This window comes from Eptesicus fuscus, chromosome 22, assembly GCF_027574615.1.
Source record: "Eptesicus fuscus isolate TK198812 chromosome 22, DD_ASM_mEF_20220401, whole genome shotgun sequence".
In the NCBI taxonomy this organism is placed as follows: domain Eukaryota; kingdom Metazoa; phylum Chordata; class Mammalia; order Chiroptera; family Vespertilionidae; genus Eptesicus; species Eptesicus fuscus.
This window is the reverse complement of record NC_072494.1, coordinates 11,138,378-11,160,814: the sequence shown is the minus strand read 5'-3', so window position 1 is coordinate 11,160,814 and position 22,437 is coordinate 11,138,378. Positions and strand designations below refer to the sequence as shown.

General features: G+C 39.9%; 1 protein-coding gene across 1 annotated transcript in view; it reads right to left on the bottom strand.

Annotated features, from left to right (window-relative positions):
* The window catches only part of NOTCH2 (notch receptor 2), a 127,798-nt gene that overhangs the window by 81,949 nt on the left and 23,412 nt on the right, over positions 1-22,437 (bottom strand). Inside the window, exon 2 of the mRNA XM_028154207.2 lies at positions 9,335-9,416. Coding sequence (XP_028010008.2) covers positions 9,335-9,416 — 82 coding nt within the window. The remainder of the gene's footprint in view (positions 1-9,334; positions 9,417-22,437) is intronic.

Genomic DNA, 22,437 nt, shown 5'->3' with positions numbered 1-22,437 from the left:
AAATCTTAAAGGGACAGGTGATTAAATGGCTAAGGCTCTACATGGTCTAGGCAGGAGAATCATAACCAGTATCAAATGTTTTCCATACAGCAGAGGCAGCCCTGGTTTTTTCTGGATAATTGAGGGTTTTGGATATGTACTATATAATCAGAGGAAACAAGCAGTAAAAGACATTAGCTAATTTGGGGTGACCAAAGATTTGGCTAACAGATGCTTACTCTCTCTGGATCCCTGAACTGGACTGGACCAGGCCAGGGATATGCTGGACAGAAGAGACTTAAAGTTGGGATGCTTGAACTCTCAGTTAAGACAATGCACTAGGTTGTGTATGAAAACTGACCCTGTCCTTAGTGTTTCTGCTTCTCCATCACTCTTCCTATCCCAGCCCATTCTTCTTCGTGCCTCAGAGATGCTTGAGTTCTGATTGTAAACGGTGTCCACAAGCCTACCTGGCTGCTCTGTGCTAGAAGCAGAACAAGAATCAACAGTCAAGTCCAAAAAGGTCTGAGAGGGAGGCAGGAGGTGGTCGTAATCCCAGCTGCCCTCTCCTCTGGCTCCCAGGTCTTCCCCTCATCCCTCACTCCAGACATTCTGTCCTCAAGCCCTCCAGCCAACATGTGCTAAAGGAATGAGTTTTTAATCACTTGTCTGTCACTATGAAACCAGATTAATCCACCTACTGGTTTCGTAAACCTCACACAACCTGAAGTATAGAAAGAGAGGGCAACCAAGATGTAGAAAAGTTTTAAAACTATGTCATTAAGAAGTAAATGATGAAGATATTGGTAATTATTTTTCCAGGAAATGATAGCCCTTCCACTTCCATCATTCTCCCTACCCACCTCCTAAAGCAGTGATGGCGAACCTATGACACGCGTGTCAGCACTGACACGCGTAGCCATTTCTGATGACACATTTGCTGCTCCTGAGGATGAAACATTTGCGAAATAATGTTTTTTCCTCAAAGTGACACACTACCCGAGTTATGCTCAGTTTTTTGGCGAAGTTTGACACACCAAGCTCAAAAGGTTGCCCATCACTGTCCTAAAGCATCATCAGTATTTTCAGATTTTTAACTAAGTTACCCACTAAAACCCCTCTGATTTTACTAGTAGTCTTCTGACCCCTTGCTCCCTTGTCTGAATCGCCATAGCTAACATCGGTGCTACTATATTGGGCAATTACAGATGGATTTTATTTCATACATACATGTATGCCTCATCTCCCCAACAAGAAGGCAGGATGTCAGGGGACTGCCACCATGTCATATGCCAGAGAAACACAACATTCGCCATTAGACACTGCAAAGTATGTGTACTTGTGACAAGGAAGTCAGACAGCTCAGGCCTCTTGGGTTTTCCTGTCTCTTCACAATCCCCACCACAGTGCTCAATCATAGTGGCTAGCTCAATAAATACCAGTGTGGTGAAAATTAAACATTTCTTTGAAGAGTTAAAGGTTGAATGTTTGTGTGTATGCCCCACCCCAATTCATATGTTGAATCCTAATCCCAATGTGATGGTATTTGGAGGTGGAGCCTTTAGGAAGTTTAGGTAGATGAAGCCATGAGGGTGGGGTGCTCACTGTGGGATTAGTGCCCTTATAAGTAGATGAAGGGACCAGAACTTCCTCTCCCCACCATGTGAGGGTATAGCGAGAAGGCGGCAGACATCTGCAAACCAGGAAGAAGGTCCTCACAGAGAACTAGCACCTTGTCTGATCAAGTCAGCTGGCACCTTAATCTTGGACTTCCCAGGCTCCAGAACTGTGAGAAATAAATGTCTGTCATTTAAGCCACCCAGTCTGTGGTTGTAGCAACCAGAGCTAACTAAGATAAAGAGAGAGGATCCTGCAGTTCTTCAGACTCTATCTAACCTTCAGTGTTCAGGATACAAGTTTATAGGTATAGAAACTGTGAGAAAGTGGCCAAATCTATATAGATTCAGTACCCTAAATGCTACTGTTCTACATAGCTCCTAGCCAGGTTATTTTCTCATTAACACCTACCTTCTCCTCAGAATTATATGAAGAAGAAAATTGGATATAATATTCCACTGAGGAATACCACTTGTCACTTAAATAATACGCTTATTCGTCTTTGCTTTTACTTTTCTTTTATAAAGGCCTTTTCATAAAGATCCAAGTAGGACACTGTTTAGGAGAGGAATGTTTTAAACAGAATATAATTGCTGCAATAAGGGAAGGCTGAAGGCATCAGTATAAGAGTCAATAACACCTACTTGGACCCATAGAACAGTGCTGGTGAAGATTACTGACGATGGCTAAATGTAGAGAATTCTGGGAAGCCCCAGAGGCACTAATATACCTTAACTTAAGGTGTAAAGTAAAAAATAACTAAGACAAATATGAAAATAAAATACACACATAATACACACACAGTGGGGGTGAAGGAGGCACTAAAGTTCATTCCCAGCTACCAAGTTCCTTAGGTGCAGGATGTTGAAAAGAGGCTTAATGAAAACCTCCATCACACGCTCACATTTATGGTAGCTTAACAAAGAAAACAGCACTTGGAAATGTCTTGATAATTACATTTTTATCACATTCTAAGATCCCCACCCCATGCATTCAATCTGGCGAGTCTTGATGAAAGACGGATAGCCAAAATTTAAAATGAAGGATTTAATTAAGCTACTTCAGATCCTGAAAGAGAAATATTTCTCATCCTGCTTAGTCACAAGAAAAAAGGGGGCAAAGAATTCCTACATGAAATTAAGGGTGCTGACATGCCACTACGAAACAGTAAGAAAGAAACTTTACATAGGATTATGGTTAACCTGGGGACTGTGTTGAAAGAAGTCTAGCTAAACTCACATCTATTCACGCCAGGTTTGCAGGACAAAATTAGTTGATTTAATTTACTGGCAGTTACCCAAGACAAGCAAACCATCTTCTCCTACTTTGCCATCTAGCAATGATGTTTATAAAGGTTCCAACCCAAAGAATAAGAATTAGTTAAAAGAGTATGGGAATTCTGTTGTTATATATTGATAAGAAGCTGATAATCAAGACTTCTTTTATAAAAAATTCCTGAGGAACGCTTAACATATTTGTTAAAGGATGTTTCAAGGATATGTGTTAATTAGAAGAATCGCTTGGGAATGGTACTATTAGAGGACTGGACCGCACTGCCTCAACAAGGAAAGCCTTACAGGACACACATCTATACATCTGTAACTCACTACGCAAATGGGAGGTGCTATGTTTAACAACTTGTGACTTTGTGGTGGCAGCAAGATTTACCAGAAGTCATTTGAATCTGACCTGTCTCAATTTCACAGCTGCATAAAATCTGTCAGAACTTGCTCATCTTCCATTAGGAAAAAGAAGGGAGAAGTTTCAAGTTTTTCAATCTGGTTTCCTCGACTAAAAAGCATTTTAATTGCCAATATCCTGTATCCTCACCTTCAACCCTCTTCTTACATTTCATCTGCAGTAATTTCACTGAGATTTCCAGTCAAAGGCCACTTCTCAGAAATGCAGCATTAGCTGAGCCTGGTCCACATACACTCATGTAGCTACAAGCAGGTTCAACACCCCTAGTCTTCTCCAAGGGATAGAGAGAGAGCTGCGTAGGTCTACCTAATGCTACTGGCTCTATTTTAAAACCAGGAACTCTATACAGTAGAGTTTTAATCATATCCCCTATCTGGAAAATTACCTTTCATATTCTTTCAAATGTTCCACAAACCCTTTACAGAATGTGGTTTGTACTATCACTTTAAAATAGATAATTCTGTCCCATTTTACTGATAGGTAAATTGAGACTCAGAGATATAGCACTTTGCTAAGAGGTCAGCTACTTAATTATGTGATCTTGGGCAAATTATCTAACCTTTCTGAGTTTCCATATACTCACTGGTAAAACAGGGATATTAAGACTGTCTGCTTCATATGAGGGCTAAAATGCATGTAAAGAGGTTAACTGAGCACAGAGCCTGGCACATAGTAAGTGTTGGATAAATATTAGCTAGCATAATATTCTTTAACTTGTCAAAGATCTGAGTGGCAACAGGAATTATGGCTCAAACTCAAGTCCATTTGACCTACATCCTATGACCTCTCCATGCCACCAGGCAGGATCTTCCAGATGCCTTGATCCAGTCCCAGTGCAGACTGAACCACACCGAGTATGAGGCAACAGAGAAAAATCAGCAATACTGATCTATTCTTTATTTAGCATTTGGACATCTTTTATCATAGTTTTTTGCATTGATTTTGGTTTTTGAACTACTCCATAAAAACATTACTTAATCTTGATTGCTGAGTTTTTGGCACCCGCTCACCTAGCCCTGGCCCAGCCCCTTCACTGGTGGCTCCACAGGACAGTCCATCACTTCATAGGTGACTTGATGAGACTCCAGCAACACTCATTCTGAGCCTCTTTAAGAAGTCCAGGTTCACACACTGATGATTATTACATGGCTTCCCAAAGAAGAGTGAAATAATGTGATAACAATATCTATGAATTACTACCACAGTCACAGTTGTCTGTTACATTGCTACATATGGTATACATAAATAGCATGTGCTGAAAAATTCCTGAATTAATAACTCCTTAAGCATCACATTAAAAACACACACACACACAAAGATTACTCTGTGAAAGGTATTTAGTGAGCCAAAAGGCAGCATTCTTCATTTTATGGTAAAGATTAAAAAATTATAAAAAAGTGGCCAGCAAGGAAAATCATTAGTCATTAATATTTCATGTACCTTAGAGCTAGTAGACAAATTTTAGGTAAAATGTGATACAAAGTTGTATTTTATAACATATTTATAATGATTTACTTTATTGTTATTATTATTATTATCCTCACCCAAGGATATGTTTTTAATTGATTTTAGATAGAGAGGAAGGGAGAGGGACAGAGAGAAAAACACCAATGTGAGAGAGAAACATCGATCGGTTGCCTCCTATATGCACCCTAGCAGGGATCAAACCTACAACCTGGGTCTGTGCCCTGACTGAGATTCAAACCCACCACCCTTTGGAGCGCGGGGACAACACTCCAACCAGGGCTATCATAATTTACTTTATATAGTTTTCAATTAGATACTTTACCAAAAAGTAGAGATTCTCAAATGTAATCACTGATCCACAGGATCCTATGTAACTCATGGTGACTTTCCATTGTTTATCAAACACTGTGCTGTAGAAAATTTTGAAAGACTACTTTATAACTATAATTTTTATCATTAAAACTAATGGCAGACAAGGACTTCAAATAATATCAGACCAACTCTCCTACTTTCAATAATTATGAACTATGGACAGAATATTAAAGGTACCAGAGAGCAATCTAAAGCAGGCAAAAACTGGAAGGGATATGAGGCTCACAAAAAGAAGAGCTAACTTCCTTTTCCCTGAAGGTATTCCCAGTCCATGTAGCAGAAGAGGGATAGAGTGCGAGCAGAAAAAGGAAGTCTCACTGGCTGAGCAGTCAAAGGTATCTGGACCCGTCACAGCAGCTGCAATTTGAGGAGCCTGGACAAGCCAGCACCACAGACAGAGAAGTCCCCAGTGCCTACAACTCCACTCAAATCCGTAAGTGATTCCTGGCTTGGCATGAGCAAGACGATAGCTAGGCGCCAAGAGAACGAAAAAGTTGGAAGGCTGAGCATGGTTCTGGGGAGTGGGAGGTTTGAATTCAAGTCCTACCAAATTAGAGGTGCTTGGGAAACATCCGGGATTGGGGAAACACCTCTAGTTTCCACCGAATCCCCTTAGGGGTCATACTGTGGGAAGGCCCGTATCCTAGGACTAAGACTTAAACCATCAGACTAAGGGCAAAACAGACCCACCAGAGCAAAACCTAAAACCAAGTCCTTCACAGGATCATGGTGGTCTTCCCGTAAGGCAGCTGCCTGCTAGACCAAAACTCAGTGTTCTTTAGTGGAAGATAAACTTTACGATGCATCACTCATGATGTCCAGTAAGTAATAAAAACTACCATAAGTATGAAGCAAAGAAAAATTGTACCCACAGTCAAGAGAAAGAGATGTTGAGAGAAACACACCCAAAGACAAACCAGATGTTAAGAATTGGCAGACAAGGACTTTAAATAATTATGATAAACATGTCTTAAAAATGCACACTTTGTGAATTTTACAAATAGTAACCTCGACAACCCCCAACATTCTAGTGAACTTGAGTTGCCCATGATTTTTAATCAAATTGGGATTTGGGGTGGTTTATATCGGAAAGTCTGAGACAAGCAACTTGAAAGTGATTAATGACAGCTAAACTTAATTATATATTTACACCTCCCAGTAGGACAAGGGAGAGAATGAAATGTCTTATCTCTCTGTAGTGACAGGGCTTTATTGAGATCTGACAACAACTATTTAGGAGCAATAATTGAGTTTTATGCAAGATTACACAGGCTCTCCTTGCCTGGCATCGAAATATAATCACAGACTGACTGACTACTTAGGCTCCTAACAGTGAAAAGAAAAAACAACAACAGTTGAGCTGTGTACAAAACGAACCTTTGCAAGTACTTATCCTCATCTGTCAATGTGATCTTAACCAAGGATTTCTATAATTTCTGTAAACAATCATTATATTTTAGCTGAATCAGTAACATTAGGCTCTTTATACAGACAGATACCTCCTACTTTAAAACGTTTTCCATTAATTTCCACTCCACCCACCAAAGGAATTTGGCTTTAACTTTCTTTTCTTAATCCACCAAGCAATCTCATATAAATAAAAGATAATCATATGCCCTGCATGTCTGATGTAATTCTTATAAACCTGCTAAGTGTTCTAATATTCATTTACCATTTTGTGAAAATAATATTTACCGAACAAGCTGGGTTACCTACCTTCTTTCCCCAGGGAAAAACAACATTGATGAGGATACATCGGAAGGTCTGTAAGTAGATGTTGTTTTTGCTTAACATCCTATGGAGATTCTATGGCCTGGGATTGCAGGGATGACTGACTTGCCTCCCTGATACTGTCCTTGCATTTCTTGTGTCCACTTATGCTGACACTGTCAACTCCTGAAGATGCTAGTTTATTTTCCTCAGGTAGAGAAACGCTCTTTCCCCCCAAGTTTAGTTGTTCAGATTGGTCTCCCAAAAGGATGGCCTTGCTCATTTTTTTTCTTACTGAGCCTTTCTCAGAAAGCTTGTTTCTCTTACAACAGGGTTGGAGGACCCCTAAGGGACCCACCCAGAACTATATCCATAAGCAATCCATCCCATCAACAATGAATAAGTATCCAGGGACAGAACTCAGGCCGCTCCATTTACGTCATTCACAAAGTGAGTGCCCTGTTCCCTAGCAGTGCTTCTTTCATAAACTGGGGGCAACTCTCTCTCACCTTGGTTGGAGAGTTGGAGACTAGCAGCCCACAAATCTGTTTGCTCCCCAAAGCAATCCTTAGTGTCCTTTCCTGGTAAGTGCTCAGAAATTGGTCTCCTCTAGAAACCATCTCTCCCTATGTCAGACCACAAATATGTAGGCCAACTTTTAGACCCTATTTATAAGGTGAAATATCTCCAAATAAGTTGGAAGTAAACGAAATTGCCTACCATCCTAGATGCTATGTGAAGCAAATGAAATTCTTAGAGATGACCAGTTTCTTCTGAAGACAAATATATTTTTAAATATGTGGACAATGGTATCTATTGAGCACTTTTTGGTTCAAGAAACATATTGCTAAGCACTAACTACATGCCAGGCATTATAACTATACAAAGATGCATAAGACCAGGACCTCACAAGCTAGTAAGAGAAACAAATATATCAACAAATGATCATAATGTAATGGGTTAACTATCACAAGAGAGCTGAATAATAGAATAAAGCAAGTAACTAAGACACCAGATGCCAAAAAGGGACTAAACAAGATTTCAGTGGCCGATTCTAGGTATTAAGTTCCTTCCCTTTTTATCTCCAGTTGTGCTTCTATTCTTAAGAGGAAAATGTATCACATGTTTTGAGGTGGGTTTTTTTCCAGCCAGAAAAACTAAGTAAACAGCACATAATCAGTTACATAAAAAATTTCATTTCCAATGTTATCTTTATTCCAATCCAAACAACCTATTGTTAAGACTGTCATCACAGCTTAAAATATTTTCACTTCAGTGAAGAAGAAAATTCCTTCTGACTTGGAAAAATTCTCGTTTATGACATTAAAGAACCTAGATCTTGGTGAGAATGGACTTAATGGGAACACATGTCCTTATTATCTTTATGGTATTTGATTAAATATCCAGAGAAGAAACAAAAATGTGTTGGATAAACTCCCTTACAATGTTTAAGTAAATACCTATATATATGTATGTACTAGTATATACATTATAAAAGCATTAAAGAAGATAAATTTCTTATTATCAAGTCTTATTTTCCATGATATAAATGCTCCTATCAAAAACTTTCAATTGAGGTAGAAAGCAAAAAGGGTCATAGGAAACCTAGAAAAACTATCTATGAGATGATCTAACTAGATGGTTGGAGAAAAAGAAAAGTAACACTCTCAGAACTAGCCTATGCTCCCTAGTCCTGTTCCTCATCCCCATTCTTGTAAACCCATAGAATGGCATTTACCCACAGCCCCTGCTCCTACCCCGTCCCGACAAGCATGTGTGCATCTTCCTCCTGCACAGTCTCTTTCAGAATTTTTACACTAGAAAAAGAGTTTTGTGTGGCTATAATATTCATGAATATTAGGCAGAATTAAAAAGTTAATATCTACTTAGTTTGGTTTAAAAACAAGATCATAGCTAACATGTTTAGGAGAGATTCTAAGGGTGTGCCTTAAACTGAAACATGTAGGAGAATGCACTAGTACAGTGGTCGCAAACTCATTAGTCAACAGAGCCAAATATGAACAGTACAACGATTGAAATTTCTTTTGAGAGCCAAATTTTTTAAACTTAAACTTCTTCTAAGGCCACTTCTTCAAAATAGACTCGCCCAGGCCATGGTATTTTGTGGAAGAGCCACACTCAAGGGGCCAAAGAGCCGCATGTGGCTCGCGTTTGCCAACCACGGCACTAGTATATTAACTAGCCTAGTTAATTAAAAACTAGCGTTGTCATTCAAAATTACTCACGGAAAAGTCTCTTTCATAATGAAAAAGATAACAAGAAGGTAATAAGGAGATCTTATTAGCCGTCTATCTGGTCCCCACATCCTTTCATCCTCATTCACAGTAGAACTACATCAGGAAAGTTAGAGAAACCGTAACACTTCACAGAAATAACAAAAATAGAATAGTAGAACTGAATATTGCCCAGGGTCGTAATGAGATAAAATAAAATACACGAAGAAGAAAAAGCACAGAGAAAAACTTACTTGCAGTATCCTGTGCCATTGTGGTAGGTAACACATACTCCTTCATTAACACAGAGCTCAATGCCGTCCCGACATTGCAATGCTAAAAATAAAAACAAACACACATTAGAAATAAGTCACTAATCATAACCCTCAGACATCAAAGAAATGTTATCCAATCTAAATCAACATTCGTTCCCATATCCAACCTGATCTGGGTTTCCTTTTAGAGTTTTAATCAGTGTTTTTTTCTTTCTTTTGGCTTCTGGGGTCAGTGTCTCTTCCCACAATAACTGTTTTGTGGTCTTGAATGATGCTTTTAATTATCTGTGCCTGGATTTCCCTAGCTGTTACATTCATATCTCCCAATGATACTAGGGAAATCCAAACTATAATACTCATGACAGGCCACGAGCATCTTGGGATTTGGACACTTCAGGTAAGTAATGCAGATTCATCAATACATATTTAGGAAGACCAGGGTAGATACTAGATCACCACCATATTAGCTACTTAAGCCTTCAGGTGAGGCTTCAGAAAAGGTCACTTGAGGAAGTAATCAGACACATCAATAATATTCATTCAACAAACTATAGCTGAGAGCCTAGTATGTACCAGGCATTATGTTAGGATCCAGAGGGAAAAGGAGAAGTGGAATACATAGAGAAATATATAAAACATAATCTCTAACTTTAAGGGGAATAGATCATGAATAAAGATTGTAGAGAAAGAGGAAGAGGAGGATCAAAGTAAAGAAAATGAAAAAGTTCATTTATACATACAGATAAAATAATAATTCTCAAATTCTTGAACCCCAGTCCCTTTACCAGGCAACAATAAGGCACTTCACCACCCTAATCCCTCCCAAAAACAGGCTACTCAGAAATAAACAGCGAAAGTAGAATGTTTTGTGATTTAAGCCAAAAGAGGAGGAAAGCTACCCAAAGTCTGTCACTCACTTGCTACATAATGACAATACCTTGATTGTTTAGCTTTCAGAGTTGGAATTTTCATCAACAAAATATTATAATTCTAATAACCGAAAAGGCAAGACAGAAAGAAACCTAGTCAAAAATCAGAATCAAAATGGAAGTCCATGAACTTTTTCCAGAAGATTATTAAGATTTCCATCTCCTGGGATGGCTCATGTATAAATACCTGAAAGCAAAACTGAGAAGTCTCCAGTTTGAGTTTCTAGCCACACCACTCTTTGACTAAACTGCAATATCAGAGGCTCTAGGCCTGCCCTTCCTGGGCATCGAAACCACTTCTTTTCCCAGCAAGGCCCAGGCACAGACTGATGTTAGAAAAACTCCTCCATGAACGGATACTGCAGAAGATCCCTGTATTTGCCCAGTACTCTTATCAAGTGATGGAACTATTTGAGAACATGTTTACGGAAATCTCATCTCTTAAAATAATAATACTTAAAAACAGTATTAACAATAGCAGCTAACACATAGCACTTACTAAATAGCAGGCATTGTCCTAAGCACTCTATATAGACAAATTCAATCTTCCCTACAAGCCTATTGAGACGGTATAGGGACTTGGGCCCTGAAATAGAAAATACCAGGTGGCTAGGAAGCTAAGATTAGACCAGGTGGCTGGAAGGAACGCAAGGACGTCACCATCCCTCCAAGAGGTAGCTGATTTTATCGCCCTTCTGAATGCCTTCTTAATCTACTGACCCACATGCGAAGCTGATCGAGGTCTGGCCGCTACACGACCTTCCTGGGGTAGCAGCAATGAGCAACACCACCATCTTGCCCCATAGTGCAGGGGCAGAGACAGTTGTTCAGCAACCCAACAGGAGGAGAAAGTAACCCTGCCCTGACATGAAAAATTCCAGTCCCCAAACCCCTCACAGGGCCGCCTCTTTGCGCAAGCCGACCTTTTTGCGCAAGCCCACTCTGTAAAAGCAGCCAAGCAGAGCCAGACCCGGAGCCAGTTCAGGGGGCCTTCCTTTCTCTGTGCTGACTCCCTTGTGCTCCAGCATAAGCTTAATAAAATCTGTCTGGAAATTTTCCTGGGGTTTCCTCTCAATTTCTATCTTGGGGAACCCAAGGATTCTAATGCCAGTAACAGTATGAAGTAGTTAATTTCATTATGCCCATTTCACAGGAAGGGTAAGTAGCCTGCCTATCATCACACCGGTTAATTAAAGACCCAGAATTTGAACCTAGAAACTCGGAGTCCCACGACAGTCTGTGCTCTTCACTGCAGTGACCCACTGCTTTCCACTAGCGGGCACATTCCTCCTCAGGATGGGCAGGATAGGCATTATCACACCCATTTACTAGAAAGTGAAGGCCGAGAAGGTACAGTGACCGCCTCACGGGGCGTCACACCACTAGTTGGCAGTGTTGGGCTGGGACCTCGATCTCTTACTGAGTCCAGCCCCTCTCCACGACCGCGGTTGGGATCACACAAGCACTCCCTAGGCAGCAGCCTGAACGGGCAGATTCAGGAAAAGGGTCATCTTGTTGTCTATATCCCACTTCCCTGTAGGGCTCGAATGCTCTCTCTTCCCACACTGATAAGCCCAATGCAACAACTATAATTAAAACAGTTAATGTCAGGTTATTTCCTCCATACCAAAGTTCTCAAACTGGTTTTTTTTTCATTCACTTTGGACACTTTTATTAGTTTCAATGAGAACTTCCTGACTTTTTACTATTTGTTTTTTTTTTTCTTTAAATAAAAGAAGAAAACCTCACAGTAGGAAAGAAATGTCCCCCAGGCAGAGAGCAAACTGCAACTTTGTCCTCCCCCTGCAGGGATCCTGGTGCAGTGAGGGAGTCAGGAGACTGAAATCCTGCCTCTACCACTCACTAGCTGTGCTACTTTACTACAAGCAAAGCACAACCTCATGCAGGCTCATTTCCTACCTGCAAACCAATCTAGGCTGAACTAAATGCTCCTGAAGGTTCCACGTGATCCAACAGTGACACCTCCCTCATTAAGAGCGTATGGGCAGCATGCCTAGTACCTGGAGAAATCTGTCCAGAAAGGCATGAGGACCCAGTGGCCCATGACTCAGAAAGCCATGGGTGCAAAAAAATAAATAAATAAATCACAGCCTGTCCCTATTAAGCATCCTGGTAAATCAATACAGCGACAGGTTCAGAGAAATACAAACAACACAAAGTCAACAGGTGGCAATCAATCTATGAAATAACTTTACAGCCTAGCCTTAGTGAGCCAATCAAATTCGGTGACCAAAAAGGAGGTGGGCTTACAGGGCTAATAATTAATGCCATCTGGCTAATCTGTAGGGTCATGCTACCTTAAACCTTTTAACATTTACTAAGCCACGGTTCTCAAACTTCCGTGTGCAGCGGAATCATTTGCAGGGTGTGCGGGACCTCAACCCCACAGATGGTGGCTCAGTGGGTGTAGAGGAGGCCTGGGAATTAGCATTCCTGGCCAGTTCCCAGGTGATGCTGATGCTATGGGTCCGAGGAACACTTTGAGAGCAACTGTACTCAAAAGAGTGTCCACTTTAAGGACTCCCCTAAAATGACATAATCCACTGGAGGTCTTGGATGATCCAGATGAGAACACATTGCCTGAATATACTAAGGAAAAATAAAGTAAAATCTCAGACTCATGACTTTGCCTGGGGGCTATTTCTAAATGAATACTGTAATTATTTGCTACACAAAGAGAAGTTAACACTTTGATAACTCAAAACCATAACAGTAACTGGGAAAGACCTCACTTTAAAATTCAATTTATTTTCCCCCTCAATGTAAAGCATATACATTTAACAATAAAATTGAAAGCAGCTTTCTATTTGTAGGGTAAAAAACCAAAATGCTCAATTATACCACAGTTGGAGAACTGATGCTTAAATTAATGTTTTAATAGACTCAGAGAAACTAGTCATTCACAAAAAGAGTAACTTTTCCCCAAATGTTCATCTTAAGCCACATATGGCGGTCATGCAATAGATACTGGCTGACTGAAATCAATCACATTGTGTGTGTGTGTGTGTGTGTGTGTGTGTGTCTGTGCACGTGCACGCATGCCCACTCCCTCCCCCACAAGAGGCAAAAACAAGAAGCAGCAGATTTTAATGTCATCACTCCATCACAGGGCAACATGACATAAAATCTAGACGCCAATTTCCAAGTTTCACACATTTTCTGTGCAGCATTATTGGGGACTAGTCTTCTAATACTCAGAACATAACAGAGCATCTATGATGTACGGTACAGGCCCTGATGTCAGGGATGCCATGGCTAACAGAATTCTATTAGGGAAAGACAGCTAATAAATGGATAAATAAGCAAAGTCATTTCAGACAGTGGTGACAGATTCTGTTGGAAACAGAACCAGTTACCGGATACAAAGTAATCACAGAGGCTGGGTGCATGGGACCCAGGAAAGGCCTGTGTGGGGAGGTATCTTTAAGCTAAGGTTTAAATGAGCAAGAATCATGGAAATATGGAGAAAGAGTAACCCCAGGCAGAGGAAACAGATGAGAATGAGTCTGCTATTCCAGATTCATATGCCTACAGATTGTAAAGGAGGTAGAAGTAGCAGGAGTCAGGCCAGGGAAGCAGGTAGGAGTTAGATCACGGCTTTTCCTCTAGGTGAGGGTAGGCTACTGGGTTGCTTTAAGCAAGGTAAATGACACAGTCAGACGTAGGTTTGAAAAAAGTCAAGATTAGCCCGACTGGCGTGGCTCAGTTGTTGAGCATCAACCTATGAACCAGGAGGTGACAGTTCAATCCCCAGTCAGGGCACCTGCCCGGGTTGTGGACTCGATCCCCAGTAGAGGGTGTGCAGGAGGCAACTGATCAATGATTCTCTGGCATCATTGATGTTTCTATCTCTCCCTCTCTCTTCCTCTCTGATATCAATAAAAAGATACTTTTTTAAAAAAAGAAAAAAGTCAAGATTATACAATGTTCCAGACATCAACCTTTTTTTCTTTTCCTTTCTGATTTAAGCTTATTCAAGTCATCCCTTTTTAGACTAGGCTGAAGATATCCATTGACTCAGCTCCCCGCAACTGGTAAAGATTTCACTCTAATTGCATCGAACCTCCCAGAAGCACCACTTGCAATGCGTCACTCCACCACTCTCTAATCCAGCGATTTTAAACCTTTTTCATCTCATGGCACACAAAAACTAATCGCTAAAATTCTGTGGCACACCAAAAAATATATATTCTGCTGACCTGACCCCAAAAATACGGTATAATTTTGATTCATTCACACTGGACGGCTATTGTTGTGTTGGCTGTTGTCATTTTTTTCATTTGACAGCCTAAGGGAAAAGAGGTCAGTGCCCCTGACTACACAGTCAAGTACTGCCTGTTTTAAAAAACCTTGCGGCACACCGGTGCGCCATGGCACACTAGTTGAAAACCGCTGCTCTAATCCACAATGGCTTTCAGTCTTAATTCTCAGAACTTACTCTCATTTTGGCTTCAGGAGACCAGCTGGGAGGGCTAGGCAGGACCTTCGCACAGTGCCAAGCTAAGGCGTTTGTTTTCTTCCGGGGATAAGCCATTTCTGACTTCTAGGCTAAGCCCTCATGCTCACCTACAAGATGGCAGGCTACCTCTCCTGTCCGGTCTGAGTCCCACCACTGAGTGCTGCCTCTTCCTTGAACAGATCACCACCGAACTCGGTTCCATGCCTCCACGTGTGTTTCAGCTTCCTCTGCTTGTTACTTCCCCTTTGTATCGAAATTGTACTCATTCCTCTGAAGCCCAGTCACCCCTGGCCTTACCCACAAGGCCTCCTCCTGCGGGTTCTGGTCCTCATAGCCTAACCCCTACTCCCGTAACACTCAGAACTTAGCATTTAATTCTTTACAGACTTCTGCTTTTTCACTTTTAAGAACTAAGAGGATAGAAAACATTTCTTCTTTTCTGGAGATGTGAGACAAGGTAGTTTAGTGGCTGAAAGCACAGATACCGAAACTGGGATCTGGGTTTGAATTCTAGCTCCACCATTTACTACTACCTGCCTACCTCTGGATCCTCTTTGTACTTCAGTTTCTTCATCTGTAAAATAATCTCTCAGAGCTCTGGTAAGCATTAATACCGTACATTAAAGAGCATAAAACAATGCCTGATAAATAGTAAGAGCTCAAAAAAGCCTCGCTCATATAATAGGTACTTCAATTCTTGGTTGCACGGTAAATGGCATCTTTAGGGAAACCCGTTACAGCAATCCAACCCCAGTTTAAACAAATGGAGGAATCAAGGAAAAATAGAAGAGCCCTAGGCAATTCAGGATATAATACCGATAAATGGAATAAATTCTTCCCAGCTGCCATCAGTAGCAGACAACTACTACAAAAAAACCTGAGGTCACTGCTCTTAAAAAAAAAACAACGTATAGCACTGTAGACATAGGAAGTGATTTGCAAAAGGTAAAATAAATTACATATGAGCAAAAATGCCATTCAATTTTAATACAGTTCTATTAATATTTGTTGGACAACTACTGTGAGCATGGCCCTCAACTAGGCATTGCATGGAAATCAAACAGGAATAAAGCAATTCTTATCCTTGTGGTCTATACAATCGAATGGAGGGAAGTGAGGATTAGGGACAGGGGGGCTGTGACCTTCTCAAAGGACTCTAATACGAACAAAATAAAAATGGCTTCTATTCTAGTCCTTTAGCAGATTCTCTTAGTACCAATCTCAGAATCACTCCAAAAAGGACATTTAAGAAATGAACCCTGGTTTAATACTAAGTGTAACTCAGTCCAGACAAGGTGTTAGTATTTATTCCATTTCATCAGCCTCCATTGTATACACAGGTGAGCACCTTCACCAGCAATAACGATTACAGCTCCCTTTATTGCAGTGGTCTGGAACTAAGCCCACAGTATCTCCAAGGTCCGCCTGTAAACACAACTGTAAACAACAGAATAAGCTGTCACTGATTTTAATCAGTTCCAATGCCTCAGGAATCTGCCCATTTAGAGGCAGGCCCAAGGTGTCCCAACTTGATGGAATCATCCTAAAATGTTCACTAGGCATTTACCTAGGTTTTTCCAGGGCTTTTCAGTCTCGGTGCCAGGCACATACCACCGGTTTAAAAGCCTCCCTTTGTCTTAGGAATCTCCAACATGAGTAATTAAGTCTGCAGCCCAGCAGGTGTAATCTGAGCAGCCTTCAATGGGTTTGACTTGCTGTATTAACATGTCGTCATGCTAAATTGGTATTACTTGTTGCTTTGTAGCCTCTTCAAATGAGCCTGTCTGCTGTCTATCTCACATGATTTTTTTTTCATCCCCTGCTCCCTCCGTCTGCAGTGTGGTATCCGTGCTCATATCCACGGCTCACCCAAAGACATGTTAATGCCTTGAATGGTTGGGCTTCCTGAAATACGTGAAGAGGAGGGGTACAGGGCCCTTTTAATGTTCTCTTCGACGTTATGCAAATTTCAAGTAGCAGCATTTGAGAAAGATGATGTCTGAGTTGATACCCTGGGACTTTGGCTGTGGCTGGCTGCTGTTGCTTCGGGCACATGGTGTCTGGAAGAGGCTCAGGAAAATTAACAAAGCACCGTTCTCTGAAATGACTGCTGGCATTATTAACAAAAATAGGAGAATTGAGTGCAGACAGGGAGACCTCAGGGATTTGCAGTAACTCTTACAGAACCCTGCAATTTCAAACAACAAAGCTTTCACTAAATTTTTATTCCACTTTTTGGGATCAAGCCATGAAAAAAAAAAATACAAACAAACAGAAGAAGTGCAGAAGCCTCAAATCCCAAGTGGTACATTTAAATAAAAACAAAATGAAGAAACATCTGTCTTCCTCCTTGAAATTTGTCTTGATTAAAAGGCAAGTCAATGCAACAAGGGAGATACCAATTTCGTTTTTCTGATAATGTTCCAAGGACTTCTATGCCCTTTCCAGATACCATCTAACAGAAAATGTGTTTCCTACTTAAGAGATGCTGATACCAGACCCATCGAAATTATTAAGACTTAGCCTATAGGGTTCATAGCAAAATATTACTACTTTTCAAAAACAGGTATGCCTTGATTTAAGAAAATATAACCAACAAAAAGTGAAGTTATAATAACATAAGGGTATTTTTGACATCACTAATAGAATTTTTGTTTCATAAAGATAATCATCGTAGAGTTCCTCCCAGTGAGTTGATGAATCTAGAATAATCTTTGATTTAAAAAATTCCAATTTTGTCATATTTTATAATATTGGATTTATTTCAGAAAACAAAATCCATCAATATTTGCTGTGCTATATTGTCACATACTATGCACTATGTTTTTTCTTTCTCTTTTATGTCTTCTTAGAGACTGCAGAAAATTTTAATTTATATGTGAGCTAAATTTTAATTTCCCATTTTGAGGGATGAAAATGGATTTAGTTCTTCTATATGAAATTCAAGATTTGAAAAAAATCCACATATACTTATAAATCTGATGTGGCCAATTTGTTAATGGTCAGCTCTACACACATGTACATCCTTCCATCTGGAAAAGTCTGCCCCTCTCTTCCTTTGTTCTCTACCTTGCTAACTCTTACTTATATTTCAAACCATAGATAAAGCAACTACATTGTTTAAGAAGCCCTCAGAGACCCTCCAGTCTGATTCAGATGGTCCTCCTCTGTTCTCCCACTACATCCTAGACAGATGTGTTATAAATGCTGGCTTTCCCATCTCTCTTGCCCACCTTTGTGCAAATTCCCTAAAGGCAGTGACCATGATTGGCTCATCTTTGTATCCCCCAGGGCCTTTGTGGTCCAGTATCTGGACCACAGCAAGTATACTCAGCACTCATAAGATATTCAATGAACTAACTCTCCGTAACTAAGACAAACCTATTAACAAACTCAACAATCAGTTTATGTGTTTGATATATTCTAAGGCTCCAATTTTAATAAGCATAGGGATACCCAAATGTGACTGTGCCTACTAATTCTGGTTTCATTTTGTGTAAAAGTAGAAAGCAAAATGAAAAAAAGATAACATGGTACAAATATCCTGGCCTATTCCAGGATATAAAGTTAAGAGTGGACCTATACTTTTCTAATCTTCACAAAACTAAAACATCTTTGGACATTCCTGCCTTAAAATTTGCATGAAGGAAGACACACCCTTTCCCACCCTTCCCCTTGAATCTTAGGCCATGTGTATTATGTTAAGAATTTATTAAAATGAAATGAATGGAAGCCAAAATTTACATCTAAATGGCAAATGCAAAAAAACACAGCAATAAAAATTCCAAGTGACTAGTAAGCTAGGATAGTATGTTTTCATTGTACCATACCATTTCCCCCTGAGGAGAGTCACTGATACACAGCCAAAGAGCAGGATGCACCAATGTGAGCCAAAACAGTCTCAATGCATTGAATTATTCTCTACACAAAAGGCTTAGTGGTCAAAAAAGGCCAATCCGAGGTGTTATTCCATTGTCTTATCTTATATCTATTATCTGCTCTGTTCTATAACCTATATCTGTTCTGTTATCAGAGACAAATTCTGCCTGTCACCAATTTCCTGTGCTTTTAGTAAATGCTCCCTTTTTAAAGTGTTTAAAAGACCATTTTGTTAAGTACAACTTCATTTTTTAAAAAAATCCCTTAATTTTAAATATATGCTTTTAAGTACCCTTGCTGGAAAAGAATTTTATAAATATATATAATCTTCTTGATACCCACCCAAAAGAAACGAAGTGTTCTTTTAGCTTAAATTGTTTAGAATGCTTTTTAAATGGAGTAGACAATTACTATTGTTTGTTAATTTAGAGTAGACCCCCCCACAAAAGAAAAAGTTACAAAAATATGTTAAAAATGAAAATGGAAAAACCTAAGATTGTTATATGTTATTATATAAAATCATAGAGACTTCCCAAAACCAAATGGGGGAAATCCAGAGAACAGACTCAGATTTCCCCATAGGCATTCTTCTCTACAGCCTTTAAAAAACAAAACAAAACCTTGGTTGGTAGCAATGAAAGCTACCAAGAATTGAGTCAACAGGACACCTTAATCCATGTACTGTGCTAATGGATGTTCGGAGTCTGAGTCTTAAATAAGGTCCCACTACATGTAGAGCTAACTGTTCTGAAGTCATGGTTTGCAGAAGATAAGGTCCTAACATTCGGGTTATTTCTATATTATTATCTGGGTTAGAGGTTCTTCACCTTCAGCCAAAAACTAACCCTATTCACCGGAAGGCAATATTCAACTCCAAATTCCTGCACACATCACTGAGAACTGTGCAAACCCAAGAGCTCAAAAGGTCCTATAAACCCTTGGCTCATACCCAGAATATTCCAGATAAGCATAGAATTTTTTTTCCAGCATTGCAAAGAAAATATCTAAATCTGCAAATGGTCAATGCATACTGTTCCCGTTTCCAAAGAACATGCCTGGGGCAACAAACTTGGAACAGAAAAGAAGATAGCAGGAAAGTATTAAATCTTTATTAAATATCGAGAAGAGAAAAAAAACACATGAAAGATAGCCCCAAACTTCCATTTTTATTTCGTTTTGTTTTAATTGCTGCTTTTTTTGTTTCTTTAAACACAAATCAATGCCAATTCACACCAAGATAACTTGGGCCCCATGGTCAATAGAAAAAAATAATGTACACTTAAAAATAATCGATGAAGAGTTCATAATTTCAATGCTCAATCGATTCCTCTTAAATACCCCAGTCCTCCAATTCCATGAACCTTTCAACTACTCATATTCTTTGTTGACTGTGAGTGTAAGCAAGAATTTATCTCCAATACTACTTAGATTTCTGTGAAGTTGTAAGAGTCAGTTTAAAAATAGCCTAGCACACTAATAAACAAAGATCTGGTTTGCAAATGCTCATGTCCATTCTTGATCATTCAATTGTTGGATGAGCAAAGAAAGGCAGCAAAGACAGAAGATTGGTACACCAATCAATGACCATACCGGAACTAAAACTTTCCATGTTTGTGTCTTCAAACATGGGAGATCTAGGCTTCTCCATTTGTAACAATACCTGATTCGACAAACCTAAAAGTCACACTGCCTTTGACAACGGTTGTTTGTTTGCTTGCTTGCTTGCTTTTGGGTCTAGAGAGGCCAAAAGACTTCCCTTGTTCCAGCTTCAGTCTAGAGTTCTCAGAAAGAGCAAAAGAAATGACATAAACTCCAATATATTAAATTAAAAATTGGGAGAGTAAATCCTGTAAGAGGTGCTGACTTTCTGGAGCCCAGCGCTTCCCCGACTTTCATAAGTAAGTCATAAATTCCTAGAGGAATTAAAAAAAATGCAGATGCCCTGGCCCACACCCCACATTTGCTTTATTGCCACTCCTCTTGCCTGGCAGCCCAAGGGAGTTCCAGCAAAAGACAGATCTGGACTGGGCAACACATATGCAATGCCTGCTCCCCCTACCTTCAGCCCACTATGATGCCAGGCACATGGTGAATGCTTGCAAAATGTTTGCCAAGACCAACTGTTGAAGGAGCAGGTCAGTAGTTTTCTATCTCCCTCCAAGAGAACATAAACAACTCCTTAATTTCCCACAAAAGAAGACAAAAATAAAATCTGCAAAATGATAGTTTATTCTAGCTTTCTAAGATCACAATGACCTGGCAGAGGAGATAATTTAATCTCTTTGTTTACCACTCTTAAAATACTCTCCTCAATAAAAATTCACTTCACTTTGGGGACATGGGAGTGACACTCGTGTTAAACAAGAGGGATTTGCAAAGGGAGTTTTACCAGTTACACCACTCAGGCCCAGTGGGAATGTCCTTCTCACTATCAACTCATCACATTAACAGGATTAAGTCCTTTGGAAAATCGGTATTAAAGCAAGTAACCCTCAGTTCAAGCAAAGGGACAAAGGACTTCATGAATGTGGTTATTAGTGCAGTGCTAGTGATTAAATAACATTTCTCCTCCTCCCAGCAAAGCACACATGACCTCATCGAAAATATTTAAACTAAGGCATTGTAATCACTTTGGCTTTGGACCTAAATATAAGTTACCATAGAAAGTCTCCAAAACTCTAAATTTTACATTAAAAATGTCAAGTGAATCAAGTGACCTCCCCTCAATATAATCTGGCTTTATAATGTTAAGACAATAACCCCAAATCAGCATCCTTCCAAAGACACAATACTTTACCCTCAAGGCATAACTCTAATGATGTGAATTTCAGTAACTAGTCAGTCATGTCCTAAATTAGTTGGCTGGTCATTGTCCTTCCAGTAAAATAAGAGTGACAAGTACCTATCCTAGCACAATGCAGAGCTGGTGTTGACTTGGTAACATGTATTTGGGAGTAACATCCCAGCTTCTTCTAGTGGGCAGAGATTTTCAGCTCATTTCCATCCATGTTCCCAGCTCAAACCTACAAGTATTCTAAGTCCATTGTGACACTTTGGCCAAACAAATCAGAAAGTAAGCTCACAACCCTTGATTTCTCAGCCCTGAGCAGTCTGAATGTACCCACATCAATTAGCATACAACTATGCTATTATAAACGTTCCTTAATAATTTACAAACATTTTCAGACACTCATCTGATCCCAACAACAACCCTGTGGGGCATGTGAATTGGTATTAGCACTATCTTACAGAAGAGGAAACTACAACTTAAAGAAATAAAGGACTCACCCAAAGTCATTCAAGTCAAGATGGCCAAACCAGGCCTAGACCACAAATCTTTTACCCACTAGTCCAGCATCCTTTCACTCAATACATCTGTTGAGATGCAGTTAGAAACCTGATATCCACCCAGACTTGCAGACCTCCATAGTATACATTTGTGACTATAACATTCTTGTGTAGATAAGCACCCCTGTACCAGCTATGTACATAAAAAACACACCAAAGATCAGCTAATGAGCACATGCTTGTTAAAAACAAACCCAAGACTGAGTTCCCAGGACTGGAGGGGCCACCAATGCTGCATTTCAGGGCCCCTCTTCACAAGCATGCCCTAATAAGGACTGACATCCATTCATCAGGATCCGTCCTACCTCCACAACAAAAGAGCCCCACTTTTGAAAACTTGCCAACTCTAGGATTCAATCTACTGCTATGTATTATTTCTCAGGAAAAACACAAAAACAAACTACCCTGTGAGGTAAGAGAATGAGTGAAATTGTATAGCGTGCTTC